This window comes from Delphinus delphis, chromosome 15 (genome assembly GCF_949987515.2).
Source record: "Delphinus delphis chromosome 15, mDelDel1.2, whole genome shotgun sequence".
Classification (NCBI taxonomy): domain Eukaryota; kingdom Metazoa; phylum Chordata; class Mammalia; order Artiodactyla; family Delphinidae; genus Delphinus; species Delphinus delphis.
The window spans coordinates 29,357,909-29,381,918 of record NC_082697.1 but is presented as its reverse complement, the minus strand read 5'-3'; the positions used below and the strand labels follow the sequence as shown (position 1 = coordinate 29,381,918).

General features: G+C 50.6%; 1 protein-coding gene across 10 annotated transcripts; it reads left to right on the top strand.

Moving 5' to 3' along the window:
• The first annotated feature begins 12,069 nt into the window (after positions 1–12,069).
• On the top strand, positions 12,070–22,443 carry LZTS3 (leucine zipper tumor suppressor family member 3). 10 transcript variants are annotated; one of them, XM_060031136.1, is made up of 5 exons: positions 12,076–12,206; positions 17,093–17,249; positions 17,848–18,318; positions 18,656–19,522; positions 19,863–22,443. In XM_060031136.1, exons 2-5 carry the CDS (start codon positions 17,178–17,180, stop codon positions 20,559–20,561), a joined length of 2,109 nt encoding a protein of 702 aa, XP_059887119.1. In that variant the 5' UTR covers positions 12,076–12,206; positions 17,093–17,177; the 3' UTR covers positions 20,562–22,443. The 10 variants fall into 10 exon arrangements, with proteins under 10 accessions (XP_059887123.1, XP_059887119.1, XP_059887118.1 ...); XM_060031135.1 differs by having other exon boundaries at positions 17,093–17,312; XM_060031132.1 differs by having other exon boundaries at positions 17,093–17,357.
• Positions 22,444–24,010: the final 1,567 nt, after the last annotated feature.

Genomic DNA, 24,010 nt, shown 5'->3' with positions numbered 1-24,010 from the left:
AAGCCCAGCCCCCAAGGCCTGGATGAGGTCTTACTCCTCCTCCCCTACTTTACCAGAGCCAAAGTGGGAATCCTCTTGGGCCACATCTCCCTGAACTGAGGAAGGAGTTCTCACCATGAGAGGCCTTAGGAAGAAGAGTTAATGAGAAGTGCCAAGGATAGAGTCCTAGGGAACATCAGCCTTAAGAGGGACGGAAGGGAGGTCAGGGAGGAGAGAGGCTGGGCCAGCTGCTTGTGGGACAGGGAGAAGAAAGGGGAAGACCCGTGTGAGCTGGATAGATGTGCAGTGGAGGGACATTGCTTCATATAGTACCTCACGTGAATTCAGCTCTACATCCTTGACAAAAAGTTTGAATGGTGTGGGTGATTCCACCCACTGGTGGATATAAGGACCATATGGTCAAGAGTGGGTTGAGATGGGAGATGTGTGTCTCCTGTAGGGTCAGCACTCTGGTTCCTGTGAGCTGTTCATGGCATGAACTTCCTGCTGTGCTGAGGGTGAGGCATCTGTTTAAATGTGTATTTTTTATGCAAGATGGCCCCTAAACACAACCACCTACTTCCTCTAGTGCCTGGTGGAGAAGGGCAGCTTTCTGTTCTGGTCTAGGAGGAAACGGTCTGTGTAGATGGTGATGGGGAGACAGGACATCAGGCTCCGATAACAGAGCCTTCCTGAGGGATTGTCAAGGGTGATTTTGACTCATTTGATGCCATAAGCATAGACTGTAGAACCTAAATTCCAAATAAGGCATAACTCTGCTACTTCTATCAGCGATAGACACTTGAAGTCACCTGGAGCTGGGAAGGGCCACATGCATTGTTTGGAAGGCCATTTGGGAGCCCACAGTCTAGTAAGAAGGAAGAAATAGACATAGATAACCACAGTAAGAGATAGAAAGATAAAATTCCAAAGAGAAAAGAAGAGCTTACAGTTAGAGCAGTGGTTCTCAGCCCTGGTTGCTCGTTAGAATCACGTGGAGAGTTTACCGCAGTCTCGTGCCAGGCTGCACCCTGGACCAGTTCAATCAGAATCTCTGGGGTTGGGGTCCAGGGAACATAAGTAAGAGATTACAATGTGTAGCCGAGGTTGAGAGCCAGTGAAGGAAGTGAGGGTGGGGTGGAAAGGCAAGCTGTAAAGTTGCAAGTAATTAAAATCCCCAGTGGAAGGAGCTTCTCTGGAAGAGCAAGACAGTAGCTCCAGGTCTCTTCCATCCTTTCCCTCAACCATCCTCAGCCACTGCCATCCACGTAGCAAGATGACTATGGCAGCCCAAGCCGCCACATTCTACCTTCAGGACACTGCCCACAGGCCTGGAGTAAGAAAAGGGCACAACCCTTCCTCATATCCCAGAAGGCTTCTAAGACTCTGGGATATGAGGACTTCCTGGCAGTCCAGGACTTAGAAGGCTTCTAAGTCCCAGGGGCTTAATGTAGAGGGGGAAAACCTATAACCCTTTGTGCATTATTTAGTAATCAATCTACTAGTCTAATAAAAGTATCAAATGAATAGTTCTTCAGATAGTAAGCGATTAACATTTTTCTAAATATGTACAAACTGTTTTAACAACTAATAAATGAAAACTTTCAGGTTTAACCACTTAGACAAATTTTCAAGTGTTTAAGCATTAATTATTACTTAAATATTTCTAAGCATTTAAACTCCCCAAATTAGTACAGTTGACCCTTGAACAACACAGTGGGTTGGGAGCGCTGGCCCTCTGCACAGGCAAATATCTGCATATAAGTTATGGCTGGCTCTCTATACGGAAGTTCCTCCCTACCTGTGATTCTGCACCTGCGGATTCAACCAACCACAGATTGTGCTGTACTGTAGTATTTACTGCCGAAAAAAATCTGCATGTAAGTGGATCCAAGCAGTTCAAACCCATGTTGCTCAAGGGTCAGCTGTATATGAAATTATTTTAAATACTTTTATACCTTAAAAAGTTGACCAGACACACATGGTATCATAGCGATTACATTCCTGATCTGTACATGTAATGCTAAAACTGATTATAAACATTTAAATACCATGGATTTCCATTTGCTTATTCACTAACTCCATTTTTATTTTTATTTTTTCCTGAGGGTACAGTTTTTACTTATCCTGGAGCACCAGGGTGGTTATTTCAGGTGGCTGAGAATATAGACTGAAGGATGGTGATTCAGAACCAGGGACCTATCTGAGTCCTCAACCTGTTGTGTGGCTCCTCTTTCACAGATTTCCCCCTTCCATCAGGAACTCTAGACTGATGCTTCAACCAATCAGATAAGTTTTGATTTTTGTAACCCCTAAATTACACAGTGCTTGTTGTGCTAGTTCTAGGTGCCTTATCCTCACAGCCCAGCCCAACAGGTCTATTTTGAAAGCACTTTGCTCCCAATAGAGTCCAGTGTGGTTCAGTTAGGTTCTATCACTACTTTTTTTTTTTTTTTGGCCGCACCGCACAGCATGCAGGATCTTAGTTCCCCGACCACGGATTGAACCTGTGTACCCCTGCAGTGGAAGCACAGATTCTTAACCGCTGGACTGCCAGGAAGTCCTACAACTTTTCTTTTTAAGGCACCTTCAAGGTATATTGACAAGCAGAGGTTGGAGAGCCATATAATAAACTTGTCTTATCAAAATGGTTGTTTACAAAATTGGTCAAGAGTTGGAAAATTATTAAATACTAAGTATGAGGCAGGATGCTAAGCACCCCAGGGAATCACAGTAAACAAAACATGTCCCCATCCACAATTGGGGGCAGGGCAATGCTATTAATGTAGCAGGGATACCACCCATCATTCAGCCAACAGGTGCACGGCCTGTAATTACAAGGTGAGGCCTTTTGGGCTGAGGAGAAGCCAGGTGTGCAGAATGTGAAGGTTTGTGCTTCACTGAGGGGCATGGAGTGTTGGGTGGAGGAAAGGAAAAGGTGGGGGCAAAGGTGAGACAGGGTGGAAAGGGAGCTTGGGACCCAGCTGGGAAGGGTGGTAAATACTGAGCCCAGAGATTTGGGCTGTATTTAGTGAAGTGTCGGGGGGATGTTTAATTAGTGTTTTAAATCACTAACTCATTTCTTAAGCCTTCTTCGCAATCTTCATATCCCACAAATCTTTATTACTCTATCACCTCCTCCCTCCACGCCCCCGTTGTACTGTTGGAGGGCACTGCAGCAAGCCTTCACAAGTGCATGCCCCAGACACCTCCAGTCCTAAGCCCTGGCCCCAAGATTGGAGACAACTATTCTACCAATGCTGTGTTTTTCAAAATTTTTTGACAGTATCTCTTACTAAGAAATCCGTTTTACGTCATGTGTGTGTGCATATATAGAGATAATGAACAGGCTAAAGTTTCACAGTAATCCTTTGCTTATCATGGTTTGATGCATGTTGATATTTGTTTCTCTATTCTTTTTTTTTTGGCTGCCCCGAGCAGCCTGCGGGGTCTCAGTTCCCCAACCAGGGACCGAACCCGGGCCATGGCAGTGAAAGCGCAGAATCCCAACCACTAGACCACCAGGGAACTCCCTGTTTCTCTAACCCACTCACAGATCTCGACCTACAGTTTGAAAAACAGGGTTCTAAGGAGCCTGTTCCTTTTGTATTGACAGGGCAGTATGAGTGAAGAGTTGTGTATCATACATAACTTTTAGTAGTCACAGAATTGTACCAAAAGCAATGTAGACTATAGTGGGGACATTGAAAAGAATTTTTTTGCTTGGTTTATTCTGATACCATATATAATTTTTGACTGGTTAATGCAGTATTTGATTACTCGTTACAGGTAAGTGTGTAAAGGAACCTCATAAGAGAACCTACCAAATACTGATACTGTAACACTAAACTTGTTTAAATATATCCCTTTATATAACCTGCTAGATTTACTCTGACCAATTTTAGTCACTTTAACTTCCTTATATGATTTTACAATTTGACTTAAATTTCTAACATGATACAAAAAACGCATCCATAATAATAATAATTACACCAAAACTAAAACCAGTAATGTTATGACTGTATCGTAACTGAGTAAGTGAGGTAAATACTTCTGTTGTTTTATTTTCCTTTATTCCTCATCAATGAGGTAAGTCAAGTCACTTTTTTGTTGGGCTAAACCTCATAGTAGCTGTGTAGACACACGCTTGATGTCTAGTTTGACAGTTGTCTTGATGCCTTTTTAGTTTGTGTGTATTGGACACATGGGAAATGTGGGCCCCCAAGGCAGGTTATAAAAGTTTCATTTAACCACCAGTGTACCTATCTGTAATGATAATGTACAGAGTTTACAGAGAAGACTTTCTGCTGGACAAATTTACCCCAGATTTTACAAAAATTAAATCTGGTAACATTTTTGGAGTTTGCAAGTTTCCATAAGATTGATTAGAGGTTTGGGCATGACCATAATTTCCATGATGCAATAATAATTTAAAATATTATTTTGCTTGGGGCTTTAAGAAGGACCAACATGCTTCACAAATAGAGGTGAGTGCATAAAACTCACCTGAGATGGCAGGTGGGGTGGTGACTTGTATTCCTTTTTTACCTTGTTTCTAAATATCTTGCAGTGAGGTTTATATAATATAGGTACAGATAAGTCTGTTTGTTAGTATTATATAAACAAAGCATCAATTATGTAAAAACAGAAAAGAAAAATGTTACAGAAAAGAAAAATTCCTGGGGAACATAAAGCCATCTCTGTCTTAGGTAAAATGTGCCATTAGTAAAGAATAGTGGTAAAAAAGAGAATATAGTCTAATAATGTTTTTGTATTTTTCCTTTAAATTTTTTTTTCATGGGCCGTGTGTGTGTGTGTGTGTGTGTGTGTGTGTGTGTGTGTGAACATCAGCAGTTTGTAAAACACCCCAGCATGCTTGGGTCATCAACATTTCACTTATAGTTTTATATTGGTCTAGATAACCCCCAAGACTTTTACTGGTCATTCCTAAGAATTTTTGTCCCAATTAGGGAGGTTTTTATTTCCTTTATTTATAAAGCAAGCTGGAAGAAGCTTTAGTACAAACATCCAAACTTTAGCATGGATTTAAGTGCCTGCTCCTCAATTTGGCATCTGGAGATACTGCCCAGTCATCCCAGAGACGAAGCCCCTAATTCCCTTCTGGATAACTTGGTGGGTAGGACGCCCAAAGGTTCACAACAGCCTGCTAATTTGATAGGTTTTCATTTGCATCTCTTCAATATCAGCTGAAGATGTTTACAACTGCTTATTAGCCATTTGTATTCTGTGAATGATATATTTCTATCTTTTACCCATTTATCTATAGACCCAGGGTTTTTGTGGTTTCATTCATCATTCAGCAAATGAATGTTGAGTGTCTGTTATGTGCTTGCATTAGTTTTCTAGTGATGCTGTAACAAATTACCACAAACTTAGTGTTGTAAAACAACACAAATTTATTATCTTGTAGTTATGTAGAAGTCCAACACAGGTCTTACTGGGCTAAAATCAAGGTGGGCTATGTTTCTTTCTGGAGGCTCTTCTCCATCTTCAAGAGACCACCCATATTCCCATGGCCCCCATCCTCCATCTGCAAAGCAAGCTACGTTGTATCTCTCTAACCATACTTCCATAGTCACATCTCCCTCCCCGCCCCCCGCATCCACCACCGACTTCCTCTTCCATTTTTTTAAAAAAATATTTATTTATTTGGATGTGCTGTGTCTTAGTTATGGCATGCAGGATCTTCACTGCCGTGTGCAGGATCCTTAGTTGGGGCATGTGGGATCTAGTTCCCTGACCAGGGTTCGAACCCAGGTTCCCTGCATTGAGAGTGTTGAGTCTTAGCCACTGGACCACCAGGAAAATCCCCCTCTTCCATTTTTAAGTACCCTTGTGATTACATGGAGCCCACTTGGATAATCTCCCAATTTTAATGTTATTAGAAAACTTAGTTCTATCTACATCTTAATTCTCCTTTGCCATGTAACCTAACATAGTCACGGGTCCTGGGAATTAGGACTTGGACGTCTTTGGAAGGCCATTATTCTGCTTACCAGAGTATTAAGATGGAAATATGGAATTTTAAAAAAGGATCCTGTCTACATAGGTGCTACAAGCTAGTGGGGAAGACAGGTGATTAATCAATCACACAATTTTCTTCTTTTGTCTCATTTGTCAGATTTTGGCATTAAGATTATTCTACCTTTATAAATTAGAGAGCTTTCCTTTATTTTTAATTTTATTGAAGTATAAAAAAGTTTATTTAATTTTATTGAAGTATAAAAAAGTTGATTTAAAAAAGTAGTGTTAATTTCTGCTCTACAAAGTGACTCAGTTATACATACATATTTTCTTTTTCATATACTTTTCCATGATGGTTTCTCACAGGATATTGAATAGAGTTCCCTGTGCTGCACAGCAGGACCTTGTTTATTATTCCTATATATAATACTTTGCATCTGCTAATCACAAATTCCCAATCCTTCTCCTCCCCAAGCCCCCTTCCTTGGCAACCACAAGTCTGTTCTCTATGTCTGTGAGTCTGTTTTTGTTTCGTAGATATGTCCATGTGTGTCGTATTTTAGATTCCATATAAAAATATCATATGGTATTTGTCTTTCTCTTTCTGATTTACTGAGCTTAGTATGATAATCTCTAGGTCCATAGAGCTTTTCCTCTTTTCCTATGATTTAGAATGACCTGTTTATAGATAGGTAGAACTCAGCCATAAAACAATCTAGGGCCAGTGCCATTTAAAAGGGTAGACCTTTGGGACTTCCCTGGTGGTCCAGTGGTTAAGACTCTACACTTCCACTGCAGAGGGCACAGGTTCGATCCCTGGTTGGGGAATCAGATCCCACATGCCACGTGATGTGGCCCCCCCCAAAAAAAGTAGATTTTTTTTTTTTTTTTTTGTGGTACGCGGGCCTCTCACTGCTGTGACCTTTCCCGCTGCGGAGCACAGGCTCCAGACACGCAGGCCCAGTGGCCATGGCTCAAGGGCCCAGCCGCTCCGCGGCATGTGGGATCCTCCCGGACCGGGGCATGAACCCGCGTCCCCTGCATCAGCAGGCGGACTCCCACCCACTGCGCCACCAGGGAAGGTAGATTTTTAACAATGCTAATTCTTTTTGTAGTTATTGATCTTATTAAAAACTATAATGTTTTAATGTTTAACCATTTTTCTGTCTAGAAGCTTTAGTGCAATAAAACAAAACATTGAAAAAGAAAAGCTCATTTTGTTATAGATAAAATGATTGCATCCTAGGAACCTCTTTTATACTTCAGGCTTGCTTCCCTACCCTCCAGGTCTGTAACTTGAGTGCACTTCTTCAGCAAGACCTTCTATCTTATTCAGAATTGGGATCCCCTACAGTCTCAACTTCTCCTTAGTACTTACCACTTTCTAATTCACTATATATTTTACTTATTGTCTCCTCCCACTAGAATGCAAACTCCATTGGGGCAGGGATTTTTGAGCAAATATTTAATATCTAATAGTCTGTCTAAATTTTCAGAGCTTACTCACCTGTTTATTCTTGCAAGCAAACTTCTTTACCTTAAAAAAATTTTTTTTTTACAAAAGTAACACATGCTTGTTTTAAAAAGTGCAAACATTACCAAAGTGCCTAGAGTCCTCTCTTCTGTCATACTCCCTGAAATCCCACCATCTCAAGGTAGCCACTGTTAATAGTTTGGTATGTATCTTTCCAGACTTTTCTATGCGTGTACATATATATTCTTTAAAAAATAATAGAAAAATTAGAGTATAGTGTGTATACATGTGATTCTGCCACTTGCTTTTTTGGACTTGCATCGCATTGGTTGCATTGTTATTCACTTGATCAATCTTCTCTTAGCAGATTGATGTATTTAGGTTTAAAAAAACTTTTTTTTTTTTACTATTACACCATTATGTCAATGACTGTCTTTGTACATCTGTCATATTATTTGTGGTGGTATTTCTTCCAGAAATGGAATTGTTGGGTCCGAGGATATATGCATTTCTCATTTTAATAAATTACCCAATTGTCCTCCCAAAAGGTTGAACCAATTTATACTCTCAAAAATACTTTGTGGGGCTTCCCTGGTGGCTCAGTGGTTAAGAATCCGCCTGCCAGTGCAGGGGGACACGGGTTCTATCCCTGGTCCTGGAAGATCCCACAATCCGCGGAGCAGCTAAGCCCGTGTGCCACAACTACCGAGCTCGTGCTTTAGAGCCCGTGCAGAAGCACCGCAATGAGAAGCCCACACACCGCAACAAAGAGTAGCCCCCGCTCACGGCAACTAGAGAATGCCGGCGCACAGCAATGAAGACCCAACGCAGCCAAAAAAAAAAAAAACACTTTGTGACTTCCTATTTCCCTACATCCTCACCAACGTGGGTTTTTAATTCTTGTTAGCCTGATACACCCTTTTTTTTGGCTGTGCCTCGCGGCTTGCGGGATCTTAGTTCCCGGGCCCTTGGCGGTGAAAATGAGGAGTCCTAACCACTGGACTGCCAGGGAATTCCCTGTTAGTCTGATATACTCTTGTTTTAATTACTTGCTCTTCACCCCATTGGTGAGGCAGAGATTCCCTCCTTAGGGTTATGGGGATGGCCAAACACAATACCTGACGCTGAGCAGGTGAGGTTGACAGCACATATACTCACAGCCCAGGGGAGGAGAACACCACAAGCCACCCAGGGCCACACAGGTGTTGCACTCAGGAATACAGTGAACAACCAGGGACTGTGGGAGGCAGACTTTGTAGCAGCAAGAGGGTGAGTGCCCACTGGTTCCTGCAGGGGATCTGATTCGCTTGTTTGAATAAATCTGAGGGCCGGCAGAGAACTGAAACCCACTACAATACTCAGAGATAAGCAGAAACTGCACCTCATCCATTTGATAAGGAGGATTGTTTGACTAGGGCAACTTTCAGTTAGGCCATTTGAGGCCCTCTAGATTTTTGTCAAGAAAGCACAAAATACTGAATCTTAATTTCAACCATTCCTGGTTAATTATGAGGGTTCTTTGGGGTATTGATTTTTGAATGACTGTTTGGCCTCTATTATGATGATTGTTTTTCTCATTTAACACACTCATGGATTATTAAGTTCATATACAATAATATTTAATTTTATTTCCTTGATTTGTATTTAGGATTTTTTTTCCCCCTCTGAACTGATAAGTATGACTGGTTTGTAGTTCTCCTTTCTGATCCTCCTTTATTGCGAATTGTGGCTTCATAAAATGAAATATTTACCATTTTTGGTTTTCTGCGCTCTGATACAGACTTATAGGGTGAGGATTATCTGTTCACTGAAAGTTTGAGAGAATTCTTCCATTAAACCATCTGGGCCTAGAGCCTGTTTTGGACATCTTTCTTGGATAATATTTTCAACATCTTTCTTATTTTTATAATTTTATTTCCCAGAAAATTGTCCACATTATCAAGGTTTTCATATGCATTAGAACAGAGCCAGATACGGTTATTCTCTTATTTTCTTGGTGCTCTTAAGATGCAAAACCACATTCTCCGTGACATAAGAACAGAGAACTATAAAAAGAGATTAAGTTGAGATCAAGACAGAGGTGGGTAGAAAATGGCTAAAATGAAAGGAAAATAAACAGAATGAGATATTTTATTAGAGAAAACAGAGTACCTTTGACTCTGAAGAAAATTAAATCAGTGATGTTGAAAAAACAAAAACAAAAAACTTGAGATAGTGTCTCCAGGATTCAGATAAAAGGGACAAAGAGATTTCATTGACAATGGCAATCCAATGTGATAATTTTAGGGGAGAAAAATATCCTAAACAATCTGTTCATAGAATGGACAAGAAAGAACATAGAAGAAAAGTTTTCTCAGTTGAAAAGAAGACCTTTTTTGTTTTTGTAAAAGTAACAGAAAAATGCCTATACTGAGAATTATACTGGCAAAATGTTTGACTTTTGAGGGTAAAGAAAAATCCCAACAAGCACCAGGTGAATTGCTTGCCTAAAAGAGACCAGCCCAGGGACTTCCCTGGTGGTCCAGCAGTTAGGGCTCCACGCTCCCAATGCAGGGGACTGAGGGCTCCATCCCTGGTCAGGGAACTAGATCCTGCATGCCGCAACTAAAAGGAGCCCGCATGCCACAACTATAAAAAGATCTGGCATGCCCCAGAGATCCTGCTTGCTGCAACTAAGACCCGCCACAGCCAAATAAATACATAAATATTAAAAATAATAATAATAAAAGAGACCAGCCCAGCTTTGTTACCTTTTTTTTTGAGCTATAATTGACATATAACATTATATTAGTTTCAGGTGTACTTGCTACCATTTTAAGAGCCAAAAGAATGGGATAAGGACAAGAGAGTCTTGATGGGGATAGTTTGAGATTCAAGAATTCTATAAATAGTCAAGCCACCATGTGTGTAAAGACAGTAGAAAGGCATTCTCACCTAGGGCAAAGACTTAGAAAAAGGTGACATCCCAGAGTTCTCCTTGAAATCACCAGTCAAGTGGGAGATGAGTCTGAATGAGGAACAGAAAAATTAGTGCATAAAAAACTGGCAGTGACATTGTTACTAATTAAACGAAGGGTTCGCAAAAGCCAAAAACGATTGAAAAAGAGGATTTTTTGACTTAAAAAAAAAAGTGTAAAAACAAAAGCTGGGTCTAGGGCTTCCCTGGTGGCGCAGTGGTTGACAGTCCGCCTGCTGATGCAGGGGATACGGGTTCGTGCCCTGGTCCGGGAAGATCCCACATGCCGCGGAGCGGCTGCGCCCGTGAGCCATGGCCGCTGAACCTGTGCGTCCAGAGCCTGTGCTCCGCAACGGGAGAGGACACAACAGTGAGAGTCCCGCGTACCGCAAAAAAAAAAAAAAAGTTGGGTCTATCATCCTAGATTAAGTGGACAGATAAAAGTAAGTGTGAGGGCAGCAGGCCAAGAGATGGAAATTTCTCATTACACAACGAGGAACATAAAAATAAATGATTTGTCATTGACTTTAATAATTTGTGAAATAGAAACTGCATTTTTATTTGATAAAGGCAACAACCAGGAGAATTAAAAACAGGCTTTCTGCATTGCAAATCACTATAGCAGATAAAAGCAAATATGGAAAAATTCAGAAAACAGGAAATAGCCAGAAATAATAACCATAAAATAAGATGACAGATGACCAAACAAGTCATCTGTTAACAGTAGAGCTACAATGGGTTAAATGCCAGCCGGAGTGGAGACGCTGCAGTTTTTAGGACAGACACTTTGTGCCTCCAGGCTCTTGCTAATTCTGAACCCTAGGCCTGGCTTTCTTGTCTACCCTGTTCAAGGCTAAGGCCTCACTTCCAGACAGACTTCTTCCTCCCGGCAGTCCTCCCGGGCCACCAGGGGCGGAATGAGCACTCTTCTCACAGACCTGGCAAGCGCGTGCGAAGCTGGTGCTCCAGATCTGAGACGAACCACCTTACTCCCTCTCACTCCGAAGGGCCGGGCATCCTGCCATGTTCGGCCCACAGGGTGAAGCAGTCAAACCCTGCTCGATTGTAATGTTATGTCTTTTTCCTTGTCAACCGCCTTTTCCCCCACGACGGTGATCCTCCGCGACAATCAAGTTTCAAACCGGTTCCGATTGCTGACGGACAGTCACGACCCGCGAAGCCTCCCCTATGCCCGCGAAGGGTCTTCCAAGCGCGTTGTCGGATCCACTCCAGACGTCTCGCCCCGCCCCCACCTTGCAGACTTGCAAGGTCTCCACGGCGTTCGCTGGGAAGTCGCGTCCCGAAGAACGGGAGCGCGAGAGGAATAGGGCTCGGGGCTTAGCTTCTAGAGCCCCTTCCCCAAGCCAGAGGGGCTCCTCCCTGTCGCCAAAGATGTGGGGTTCAAGGAGGGCGCGGTCCTACTGGATTTGTTGAAGAGGAGAGACGGGGGGCTGAGCCCAAGGGTCTTGAGGGTTAACAGGGAATAAGCAGGGGGCTCAGGGCAGACTCGCGGCGCCCTGGGGTGGGTGAAAGAGAGGGGTCCCACGCGCGGGCCTGGACGCAGCGACGAAAGGGTTAAGGCATTGGGCCCCGCCCCAGCCCCGGGATTGGCGGGTCCGGGGGGCGTGGCTGGAGGGCGTGCCCGCGTTTGCCGCAGCCGCGAGTGGGCGGGGCCCAGGCGGGGAGCGGGAGGGGCGCGGAGCGCAGCCGGGCCCGCGCCTCGCGCCCAGCCGGGCGGGCTTCTGGCTGCGCCAGCTAGCCGGGCTGGCGGCGCCCGCGCCGAAGACCCCGCACCGGACCCTGAGATAGCGAGTAAGTGAGGCAGGCCCACTGCGGCGCCCCTCCCGGCTCCGACCTGTCTGTCGCCTTGCCCGCTGCACCGCGAGGCTCATTCGGTAGGACCCGGAGCCGGGGAGGGGGCGCGTCCCACTGCTGGGATCCTTGGGGGTGAGGGGAGTGAAGATGAGGCCGATGATGTCATGGATGCTTCGCAGGGCCTGGGGGAAGGTGGCGGCCGGAGGGGGTGCGGCCCGGATTATGTCACCTCTTCCCTCTGCGCCCCGCCCCCCGGGCCACACGCCTTGGTGGGGAGCACCGAGAGGTGCGGGAGGGATTCCCCCCACCGCAGAGACCACCCCACCCCCGGGCACCTCCTCGGGATGGCCTGTGGCCGGGGTCTCTGTCGTGGGCAGCGCCCGAGCACCCGCCACCCCCCACCCCCACCCCCGTGCGGGAGGCTCGTGTGTGCGCGTGTGTGTGCTCGGGGTGTGTGTGGGGGGGCGCTGTCAGCCCCCTCACTCCTGAAACATGGGATTTATCAGAGCCAGGATCTAGGGGATGGGGCCCTTCCCCCTTTGTCGCCAAGGGAAGATGGATCTTCCCTCACACATCCCAACCAAGAAGTTCTGGAGACCTCTGCACCCCCAAAAGCCCTACAGTGCCCCTGATACCTTTTCTCCCTCAGTCCTTTTTCTCGGAAGCCCTTCCTGATTTTCCTGTCCGATTCACTGCCTCTTTGCATTGCTCATAACTAGCATTCCCACACACATTCTCTCTGTATCTCCTCAGTGCTAGGGGCCAGAGATCCAAGACTCTGCCGTCCGTTCCCCCTGGGGGTACTCACAGGCCAGTCTCAGAATGAAATATCCCTGGAGTGGCCTGGGCCAAGTGCTCCAAGACCACCCTACCCCCTCTCCCAGGGTAGATCAGGGATGCTCTCCTGGGAGGCAGCGTTTGGATTGGTCCTTGAAGGATGCAGGATGGGCACAGAGAGCTGAGAAGAGATTTTGTGTGTAGAGTGGAGAGGGGCTCAGGTCAAGGGAAATAGGATGAGCAACAGGAGAGGCCTTGGGGGCCCTGCTTCAAGCTCTGCTCTGGTTCTGAGGGCTGAGAGGAATGCCAGGCATTTACCCATAATACATTCACTTCTTAAGATTCCTGTAGGGTAGGTGTGAGAACCCACGGTGGAATAACCTGCATGCAGTTCCACCCCTAACCAGCTGAGCTGGGATTTACACTTGGAGCTGATACCTCCATAACTCTGTCTATTGCACTTGGTGCAGTAGAATTTGGGCAGAGCACAGACAAGATCGGCTTTGCCCTTTAGAAAGGGTCCCTTGGCAGCTGCACAGGGGAGGGAGTGCTGAGAAAGAAAGCCCAGTGAGGAGCCCCCCGCAAAGATGCTGGCAGGAGGGGCTGCTGAGATCTTTAGGGGGTGAATGGGCTGAGCTTAGGGCCTCTGAGACCCAAGAGAAGGGTGGGGTATTCCTAGTTTTGGGAGGGACACAGCTACGGTGGGGTGGGTGGTCACTGTAGGATGGAAGGACCTGCCCATGTAACCACCAGGTATTGTCTCTTTGGCCTGTTCATGACCACTAATACTCTGTGTAATGTCCTAGGCACTGAGAGCTGATAGGACAGAGATAGAGGCAGAATCGGGCAACAGGCTGTCATCCCAGGTTGTTGAGCTGAGGCCATGAGCCTGTCTTTGCCGACCACACTCAGCTACCTGGGCTAGTTCAGGACCCAGACCCACAAATGAAGCTCAAACCCTTCCCCTGGGCTCAGTTTCCACCTATCAGGGAAACATACGCCCCTGCTTATCCTACCAGTCCCTGCTGGGGTTTTGTGGAAAGAAGCTGCAGCAGCCCAAGCTTGGGAGAGAGAAGGGGCAGGGAACGCTTGTATGGGGCTGACCATAACAGGTTAGAATTATGGCAAGAAGCTGTTTGGAGAGCGAGACTCCAGGGAGAGCTGCAGTGGGTTGGTAGTCAAAGATTCCCCAGGTAAACCACAGGGATAGGAGGCTCAGGAAACAGTTCTGGGACCTCATTTCCATCCATCCAGGACTCTGGGCATCCAGGCCTTCCTGGGGACCACACACAATCCAGGGAATTGTGCCCCGGTCTGGGAAGATCCCACATGCCACGGAGCGGCTGGGCCCGTGAGCCATGGCCGCTGGGCCTGCGTGTCTGGAGCCTGTGCTCCGCAACTGGAGAGGCCACAACAGTGAGAGGCCCGCGTACCGCAAAAAAAAAAAAAAGAGAGAGAGAAGGGAACTCTTCCATCTTTCCCTCCAGACCCCCCTCCTACTCCTGTAGTCTGGCTCTGCCTTGCACCACTTTTCTGAAATCATTCTCTCATAGACACGTGATGTTTCCACCTGCCAAATTCAGGACACCCCCGCCAATCCCAATTTTACCTGGTCCCTTTAAAAAAATTTTTTTAATATAAATTTATTTATTTTTGGCTGCGTGGGGTCTTCGTTGCTGGGCGCGGGCTTTCTTTAGTTGCAGTGAGCGGGGGCTACTCTTCGTTGCAGTGCGTGGGCTTCTCATTGCAGTGGCTTCTCTTGTTGCAGAGACGGGCTCTGGGCGTGTGGGCTTCAGTAGTTGTGGCTCACGGGTTCTAGAGCGCAGGCTCAGTAGTTGTGGTGCACTGGCTTAGTTGCTCCGCGGCGTGTGGGATCCTCCCGGACCAGGGCTGGAACCCGTGTCCCCTGCATTGGCAGGCAGATTCTCAACCACTGCGCCACCAGGGAAGCCCTGGCCCCTTTTTTAACACTAGGAGCTGCCCCCACATTCTTGCAGCCCACTCCATCTTGGTCTTCAGGGCCTGCCTTCTCCTGGCCTTCTTCCCACTCCCACACCACCTCCCAGTCTTCTGGGGCTCTACCACTCGAGCTCCATGCTGGGCGCCACCCACACCACCCTTGAATGCTCATGATTCCAGTCTCTCTTTCTATCCGGTATGTGACAGATATCTTTCTCTGGTCTTCCTCAAATCACCCATTTCCCCCAAACATTCTCTTTCTGTCAAGTTAAGGGTGTCACATCCATCCTGGTGCCCCAGTCCAGATTCCTCCCTTGCCCCCACCCCCTGAACACCATCTATATGAAATTCTGTCCGTTCTTCCTCCCTGCCCAGATCTTCCCACTGGTTCTAAGCCTCAGGCCTCACAGCCTCCACCCTCTCAGTCCCTAGCTGCTCCCTACACTGCATCCAGAGATGGCAAGAGAAGGGGGTCATGCTTAGAATGGGAGGGGGATATCTGGGCTGGAGTACACTGGGAGTGGAGACAGCATGGCCAGGGTGAGTCAAGAGGCACGTAGGGCTTCCCTGGTGGCGCAGTGGTTAAGAATCCGCCTGCCAATGCAGGGGACACGGGTTTGAGCCCTAGTCCAGGAAGATCCCGCATGCCGCCAAGCAAGTAAGCCCGTGCACCACAGCTACTGAGCCTGCGCTCTAGAGCCCTTGAGCCACAACTACTGGGCCCGCGTGCCTAGAGCCCGTGCTCTGCAACAATAGAAGCCACCGCAATGAGAAGCCCACGCATCACAAAAAAGAGTAGCCCCCATTCACCGCAACTAGAGAAAGCCTGCGTGCAGCAACGAAGACCAAATGCAGCCAAAAATATATTTAAAAAAAAAAAGGGAGGCACCTAGGTCACCAGATGAAAGGAGACACTCACTCTCAGGGTCCTGCACTTGCTGATCCTGCACCTAAATTGAGCCCTAGGTGCCTCTCTTGACTCACCCTAGGTCTCAGCCTTGTGGGACATGTGGAACAGATTAGCTTAAGGGAGCAATGTAGTAAAGTCCTGTTCTCCACACCTGGGGGGTCGGGGGGAGATGCTGATAGAATGGAATTTTACAAAGTCAGTGTGGACTGGTTTGTGGTAAGTTTTCCAACCACCTAGGGCTGTAATTCCAGGTGTGATGGCCAGAAGACTGAAGGGCAAGAGTTTTGTTAAGGCTCCCCTGGTCAAACACAGCATTAAAAATGGGCATATGGGTAGAAGACAGTTTGAAGTGCACTCAAGGGGCCGAGGGCTGCTACCAGTACCCCTTCACCTTGGCAGAGAAGGAAGGCTCCCTGCCTGGTTTCTGGTGGGAACAGGGGTTAAAGGCCTGAAGGGCGCCCCCTGCCATTTCTGGCACACGTATTTGAGCGTCTACACTCACAGCAGGCACTGCCTGCTCTCACTGCCCGGCTGGATATGAGGATCTCTGGGGCAGGTCTTCCCAGGTGCGGACTTGAGACAAAGGAACCAGGAAGCGGGGCCTTCCTGAGCGCAGGTAACCCGAGGCCCTGCTCCCCCTGCTTCTGTGGGCCGGCCCTGGGGGAGGAGGGACGCACGTCCACTGCAGGGCTCAGAGAAATTCATGGTGAACTAAGCAGGGTCAAGGTCCACAAGGAGCGGGGGAGGGGAGTAATCCAGGAAGTCTTCCCGAAGGCAGTGAATTCTTGGAGGGGTTCTGCAGGCGCGGAATCCTCCTGGGCGCCGCTGGGCACGGAGGCCCCGCTCCTGCCCCCGCCCACTTGTAGGAACAGCAAGCCAGGAGGGAGGCATGGCAGGCGCCCGCGCTGGCGGCGCTGCGTCCTCTGCCCCGGCCTCAGCCAGCCCGGCGGCCTCTGCTGAGGTACTGACCATGGGTAGGGGGCCCTCTCGTGCCAGGCCCCCATGCGGCGGAGCTGGAAAGACCTCCGGGAGGGCCCCCTGCTAGGCGCTGCAGCTGGGGTCCCCGGCAGTCCGCGAGGGGCGGGGCATGCCCTTGGTGGCCCAGATAAGCGCCGCCGCGGCAGCTCCCGCCCACCAGACCCCCAATACCTTTGTCCCCTCCCCGCGCCCGCCTCCCTGGGGTGCCTGGCATGCGGCAGCTCTGCGAGGTAGGTCCTCCATTCCTCCCATTTCGCAGAGGAGAAAACTGCAGTCCAGGATGGCTCAGTCGGCCCGTCCAAAGTCGCGCAGCTGGTCCTGGCCGAGCTGCGAGAGTGAGGCACATGGCCCCTGCAGACCGGGCCTCGGAGGGTCCAAGGCTTGAGGACCCGTCGGCCCCCCACCCCCTTGGAGAGGCAAGGAGAGGATCCTGCGCTGGTAGTGAGCCTCCACTTCTGCCCTTGACTGCAACACCCTGGGTTAGGGGCCCGGGAAGGACTCCCATCCACAGTTTTTGGATAGGGGTGGGTTTCTCTCCCTCCCTTAAGTTCTGAGGTTCCCTACTGAATTCAGGTACTGCTGTCCCCTTCCAACCCCATCTCCCCAGCCCATGAGGTTGGGATATAGGGGTCCAGACCCAGAGTAAAGTACACCTGAGTTCTGGGGGTTGCAGTTAAGAGTTGAGGGGGTCACTGTGTCTGGGAGGCTCATGAAGGAGGTGGGTTTGAGGTGGGAGTTAAAGAATGGAATACTGAGCAGAGCAAAGCTAGGAGGGTAGGTGCATAGTCCCTGGGGGTTGGGCTTTGTCAGGTGTGCAACGGGCAGCCCCTATTACCAAGCTATCATTATTTACCCAGCCCCATTCCTTTACCTTGGGTGTTTGGGAACTCTTGTACCCACTATAAGGAAGGAGACACTGAGGGGCAGGGTGCAGGTGGTGCCGGGTCGGGCTTGCATGGGATGGTGGGAGTGGAGGTGGAGCTGACCTATCTGCTTTCCCACCTGTGCCCACAGTGCCCCCCTGGCTTAGTCATGGCGAAGCTGGAGACACTGCCTGTGCGCGCTGATCCAGGGCGGGATCCCCTCCTGGCCTTTGCCCCTCGGCCCTCTGAGCTCGGACCTCCAGACCCTCGTCTGGCCATGGGCAGTGTGGGCAGTGGGGTGGCCCACACTCAGGAGTTCGCCATGAAGAGTGTGGGCACCCGCACGGGGGGTGGGGGCAGCCAAGGCAGTTTCCCTGGCCCCCGTGGCAGTGGGGCCAGCAGGGAGAGGCCAGGCCGCTACCCCTCGGAGGACAAGGCTCTCGCCAATTCACTCTACCTCAATGGCGAGCTACGGGGCAATGACCACACAGATGTCTGCGGCAATGTGGTGGGCAGCAGTGGTGGCAGCAGCAGCAGCGGCGGCAGTGACAAGGCCCCACCACAGTATCGTGAGCCCAGCCACCCACCCAAGCTCCTGGCCACCTCTGGCAAGCTAGACCAGGTCAGTCCCTGGGGCCTTTTCCTGGGGCAGGAGGCAGCCCATAGAGGAGGGTGAAGTGGGCCTTCTTGGACGTTTTTGGGTTGTAGGGGCTGAGATAGAAGCTGGGCTGGGGAGCCTTGGGGGCCAACTCCAGCTGGTAGGTCTAGGGCAAAGATCTGGCTGTGAGGGGGGCAGGTGGTGGATATAAGGTGGGACTCCAGCCAGGAGGGACTCCCAGGATGGAGATCCAATGGGGGTGGGAGGTGGGGCTGAACAAGTCTAGATCAGAGGGAAGAGACTGGGGGCAAGGCTAAGGTCCCATCCTGATGTCGACTCCCCCTTCCTTGCTTTTGCGCAGTGCTCAGAGCCGCTAGTTCGGCCTTCGGCCTTCAAGCCTGTTGTACCCAAAAATTTCCACTCCATGCAGAACTTGTGCCCCCCCCAGACCAACGGGACCCCTGAGGGACGACAGGGCCCTGGTGGCCTCAAGGGTGGACTGGACAAGTCTCGGACCATGACCCCAGCGGGTGGGGGAGGGGGCGGCCTCTCAGACTCAGGCCGGAACTCACTCACAAGCCTGCCCACCTACAGCTCCAGCTATAGCCAGCACCTGGCGCCCCTCAGTGCCTCCACCAGCCACATCAACCGCATTGGCACTGCCAGCTATGGTAGTGGCAGTGGTGGCAGCAGCAGCGGTGGTGGGTCAGGCTACCAGGACCTGGCAACCTCTGACAGTGTGCGGGCCTCCAGCAAGAGTGGGTCATCCTCATCCATGGGGCGGCCAGGCCACCTGGGATCAGGGGACGGCGGAGGTGGAGGCCTGCCATTTGCGGCCTGCTCACCACCCTCGCCCAGTGCTCTGATCCAGGAGCTAGAGGAAAGGCTGTGGGAGAAGGAACAGGAGGTGGCAGCTCTGCGGCGTAGCCTGGAGCAGAGTGAGGCGGCAGTGGCCCAGGTGCTGGAGGAGCGTCAGAAGGCCTGGGAGCGTGAGCTGGCCGAGCTGCGGCAGGGCTGCAGTGGGAAGCTGCAGCAGGTGGCCCGTCGCGCCCAGCGCGCCCAGCAAGGCCTACAGCTGCAGGTGCTGCGGCTGCAGCAGGACAAGAAGCAGCTGCAGGAGGAGGCAGCCCGGCTGATGAGGCAACGGGAAGAGCTTGAGGACAAGGTTGCCGCCTGCCAGAAGGAACAGGCCGACTTCCTGCCCCGGATGGAGGAAACTAAGTGGGAGGTGCAGACTGGGGGGTTGGGCATCTCCCTGTGTCCCCTTCCTTCTGTCTCTCTGGAGAAACCCAGAGCAGCAGCCCACAACTATCACAAGGGGTGTGAAGGTTGTGCAGGGATCAATTAGGAGTGTCTGTGAGGACCAGAGCTGTCCCAGGCTGTGTGAGATTAGCCATGTCTGTCCCAAGTCTGAGGAGGGAAGCCTGCATGTCATTTCTGCCATGATGACGAGCTGACCCTGAGCCCTGGGGCAGCTTGATGCCCTGGGGCTGGATATGGGGGCTGGGGTGTGGGTGAGCAGAGCTCTGCCTTCACCCTGACTTCTCTTCTCACCTGTCCCTGCCCAGGTATGCCAGAAGGCTGGGGAGATTTCCCTACTGAAGCAGCAGCTGAAGGACTCGCAGGCGGATGTGTCCCAGAAGCTGAGTGAGATTGTTGGGCTGCGCTCGCAGCTGCGGGAGGGCCGGGCCTCACTGCGGGAGAAGGAGGAGCAGCTGCTCAGCCTGAGGGACTCCTTCAGCAGCAAACAGGCCAGCCTGGAGCTGGGTGAGGGCGAGCTGCCCTCTGCCTGCCTCAAGCCGGCGCTGACCCCAGTGGACCCGGCCGAGCCGCAGGACGTGCTGGCCACCTGCGAGAGCGACGAGGCCAAGATGCGCCGTCAGGCTGGGGTGGCTGCTGCCGCCTCCCTGGTTTCCTTGGATGGGGAGGTGGATGCTGGGGGGGAGAGTGGGACTCGGGCCCTGCGGCGGGAGGTGGGGCGCCTGCAGGCTGAGCTGGCAGCTGAGCGGCGAGCCCGGGAGCGCCAGGGTGCCAGCTTCGCAGAGGAGCGCCGAGTGTGGTTGGAGGAGAAGGAGAAGGTCATCGAGTACCAGAAGCAGCTGCAGCTGAGTTATGTGGAAATGTACCAGCGCAACCAGCAGCTGGAGCGGCGGCTGCGAGAGCGGGGGGCTGCGGGAGGTGCCAGCACGCCTACACCTCAACATGGGGAGGAGAAGAAAGCCTGGACCCCCTCCCGCCTCGAGCGCATCGAGTCCACAGAAATCTGATCCCCTACCTGGGCATGTGGCCTTTTGACAAATACCCAGTCAAAGGCCAGAGTCCCCAGTGTCCCCCCCTCCGCCATCTCTTTTCCCCATCCCCTGTATCCCCAGACCAAAGAGGTTCTCAAAGCAGCTGTGACCAGGCCCCTCCCCTCCCCTCCCCTCACTGGGTGTCTCCCAGCTCTACCACTGCCCCTCTGGGCAGCCCACTCGACCCTCCTCCCAAGGAGGAAACAGGGGAAGGGCAGAGTGAGTGGGGATGAGGAGCCCAGGCAGCAGGGGAACTCATGCTCCTTTTCTTGGCACTCCCTTGTTGGAGAGGTGGCAGGCCTTGCAGTGCCATGAGGTGCCCAGCTCCTTGGTGGGTCTGGGCTGCTACTGTCGGCCACCCTGTGTCCAGAGATGCTCTCTGTACCCATCTCCTTGGCCACGTAACCTGAGGGGGCTTGCGTGCGTTCTGCCAAAGCTGACACCTTGGACTCCTGGCCTCTCTCCTTCCAGTACTTTTCTCCCTCCTTGGGCAGATTGGCAGGACAAACGGGAGCAGGTGGCCTACCTGTGGTTGAGAGGGCTACTTGCCCAGCCCCTCCCTGCCAACGTCTCTTGGACTCAGGCCTCAGAGCCTGGCCTGGTCCTGAGTGTGTGTCCATATGTGTGTGTTGGAGGAGAGAAGGGCTGGGGCTGGAGGCTCAGTGCCCAGGGAAGATCTGCCATCCTATTCTTGAGAAGGGTCACCTGGAGGCTTCTTAGCTTTACCCTCACCCTTCTGACCAGGATCCCACAGGACAACAGCCCCATCTGCTTGGCTGACCCCACACCCAGGGCCACTGTCCAGCTCTAACTACAGCTATTAAGTGCCACCTGCCTCTCAGGCACTCCCCTCACCTAGTTTCTGAGGTCACATGAGTGTCTGTGATGTCTTCTTGTGTTTTCCCTGACTTGATTCCCTCAGCCACCTTCTGCTTTCGTGCTCAGCCTATTGCTTTCATGCTCAGAACATCATTGTCTTAGGCCATCTCTTCCCCCAAACCTCACCTTTTCTTCCAGTAGAAAACTGCTTGATCTTTGGTGCACTGCCCACTTCCAAGTTCCACTGGGCCCAAGCTTGAGCCTGAGGCCCTTGTTTTGGGGGGTGGGGGTGGCTATGATTGCTCTTGAAGAACAAGACTGAACTGAGAGGATCACTGACCTCTGGGTCCCAGAGGCCTGAAGTAGCCCAGTGTTTGCCCAGGGTTGGCCTGGCATGGCCATCAGTGGGGACTGGGGAAGCCAATGTCACTTCCTCCTCTGGGGGCCCTCTCAGAGTCCATCTCCCCAAAATAAGAAGGGAAAGGCAAATTTCTAACACACCAGCAATAAAAATCAGAGGAGGCTTGGCCCTCAGCCCTTGTATTTCTCTCTTTTTACTCTCTCCTTCCCACCCACAGACTGGTTTGTGGGGCAGGGTGGAGGGAGCTGGCAACTACTGTGAGCAATTCCCCGACCCCTGACCAGCCTCCTCCCATGACTGGTGACTGTTTAACGAGCTGTGCATCCCCCACAAAAACAGGAGTGCCTCTGTGGCCTCTGTCCTTCTGCACAGCCCTTTCCAGTGCCCCTCACCAGATCTCTGAGCTGGGTGGGGGGCTGTCCTGGCAATCACTGCCCATTCCACTCACCCTTCACTGCACCTGCCCCAGAAACTGGGCCTGGGCCAGAGGGGCAGGGGGAAGAGGAGGCATTAGTAGGTTAAAAAAAAATAGAAAAAAATATGAACAGACTTAGCTTTGGGATTTCCAACCACAAAAGAAATTATATATAAATATATATAAATATATATCTCTACCACATGTGATGGAAAGACTTCGTTTTCTTTTCCCAAAGAAATAAAATGGAGAAAGCCTCTTGAGTGGCACTCTTTCGGCATGCTTGTGTCTTTGCAGGTGTGGGAGGTGAGGCTGGGTGAGGGGGGTGTGGAGGGCAAAGCTGGAGTAAACATTTCCCAGAGGAGGCATGAGACTGGAGGTGCTCACTGGGCCGTGCCAGGAGGTTGGCCCAAAGCCCAAGCTCCTCCCTGTTGCCCAGGAGGAGTAGTGGTTCCACGTTTCTGCCCAAAGGGGCTTTCTCTTCAGCTCAGACTGTTGCCAAAAGGGTTTCAAACTAGTTCCAGCTCAGAATCTGGATAACAGACTGCTGGTCAGAAGGCAGGTGATGCAGGACAACTAGATGCAGCCTGCAGCATCCTGAGCCACCTTACAGTGATTAGCCAAAGTCTGAGGGCAGAACACATGAAGGCTGAGAACCGGTTTGTAATTAGTGGTGAGGCCCCAAAGGCAGAAGCGACCCAAGCGTGCTTCAAGTAGGAAGCTGTCCTTTATAATTCCTTTGGTCATCCTCACAAAGACCCTCAATCAAGAATGCACTCTGCTACAAGTAACACAACCTGATACACAGGACCTCAGAGTGGTTCATTTTTCCTCACCTGACAAAAAGTCTGGACATAAGCATCCTCTAAGTGTCATAGGTGTTGGTTCATCAAGGACCTAGACTTTTCATCCTCCTCCTCTCCCATCTTTTGCATGTTCCCTCCATGCCACAAGGCGGCAGCCACCGCTGCGTGAAGTGACTGAGGCAGCAGCACTCTATCATGAAAGTAAAAGCTTTCCAAGAAGCTTCACAGCACCATTCCCTTTAAATTTTGTGGGCTGGAACTGAGTCACATGCTCTTCTCACTTCAGGGGAGCCTGGGAAATTGAGTATTGGCAAAGAGGAACGGGATTGTCGTGGCTGCCAAGGAGCCGTTACAGTTCATTTCATCGCCTAGGCTCTCTCTCTGGGTTCTGCTGGCAAGGACAGAGTCGTAATTAGCAACTCACAGTGTTTGCTCTGGTCCAGCCCCGGTGAGAGAACCCTCTCTGAGCAGTGGTGTCAGTGGTCTAGGGCCCAAAATGCTCACCCCCAGGCAAACAGTGCCCTCCACAGAGCTCAGGAGTTGGGATGCCAGGCTTGCCTCTCCTTGCAGTGAAGTGTCCTCCCTCTCAAGACGGTGCCCTGGAGGGAGCACCATTTCTCAGGTCCCCTTCACAGCCCTTAGGATGGGCGGACCAGCAGCCAAAGCACGGACAAGGTGTGACCACCCTGATCACACTGATCGTCTCCAGTGCCCCCAGGGACGGCCGTCTGGGGCCAAGTCCTCCTGGAAGTCTCGAGAGTCTCTTCCCTGCCTAGTTGCCCATACCCACTCAGGTGGGAGCCCGCCTACTTGGGGAGGTGGAGGATCACCCTGGCTCATCTGCCAAAGCTCTGGCCTTTTCAGCCCAGCTCCTCACATCCATTTCTCCTAACAGGCTCGTCTATCCATCACTAACTCTCCTCCTGAGAACGCTTTCTAGATATATCTCTATTATAAATGCATGATTACCTCATTGGGCAGATAAGAAACTTGGCTTAGAGAATTTACGTGACTTCCCCAAGGC

Bases quoted from the DNA above. Each gene is read 5' to 3' on its own strand.
- LZTS3 (XM_060031132.1), top strand. From the start codon at position 17,178: ATGGCCCCTGCAGACCGGGCCTCGGAGGGTCCAAGGCTTGAGGACCCG. The intron at 17,358-17,847 runs GTGGGTTTCTCT...CTGTGCCCACAG, and splicing joins TCCACAGTTTTTGGATAGGG to TGCCCCCCTGGCTTAGTCAT. The intron at 18,319-18,655 runs GTCAGTCCCTGG...GCTTTTGCGCAG, and splicing joins CCTCTGGCAAGCTAGACCAG to TGCTCAGAGCCGCTAGTTCG.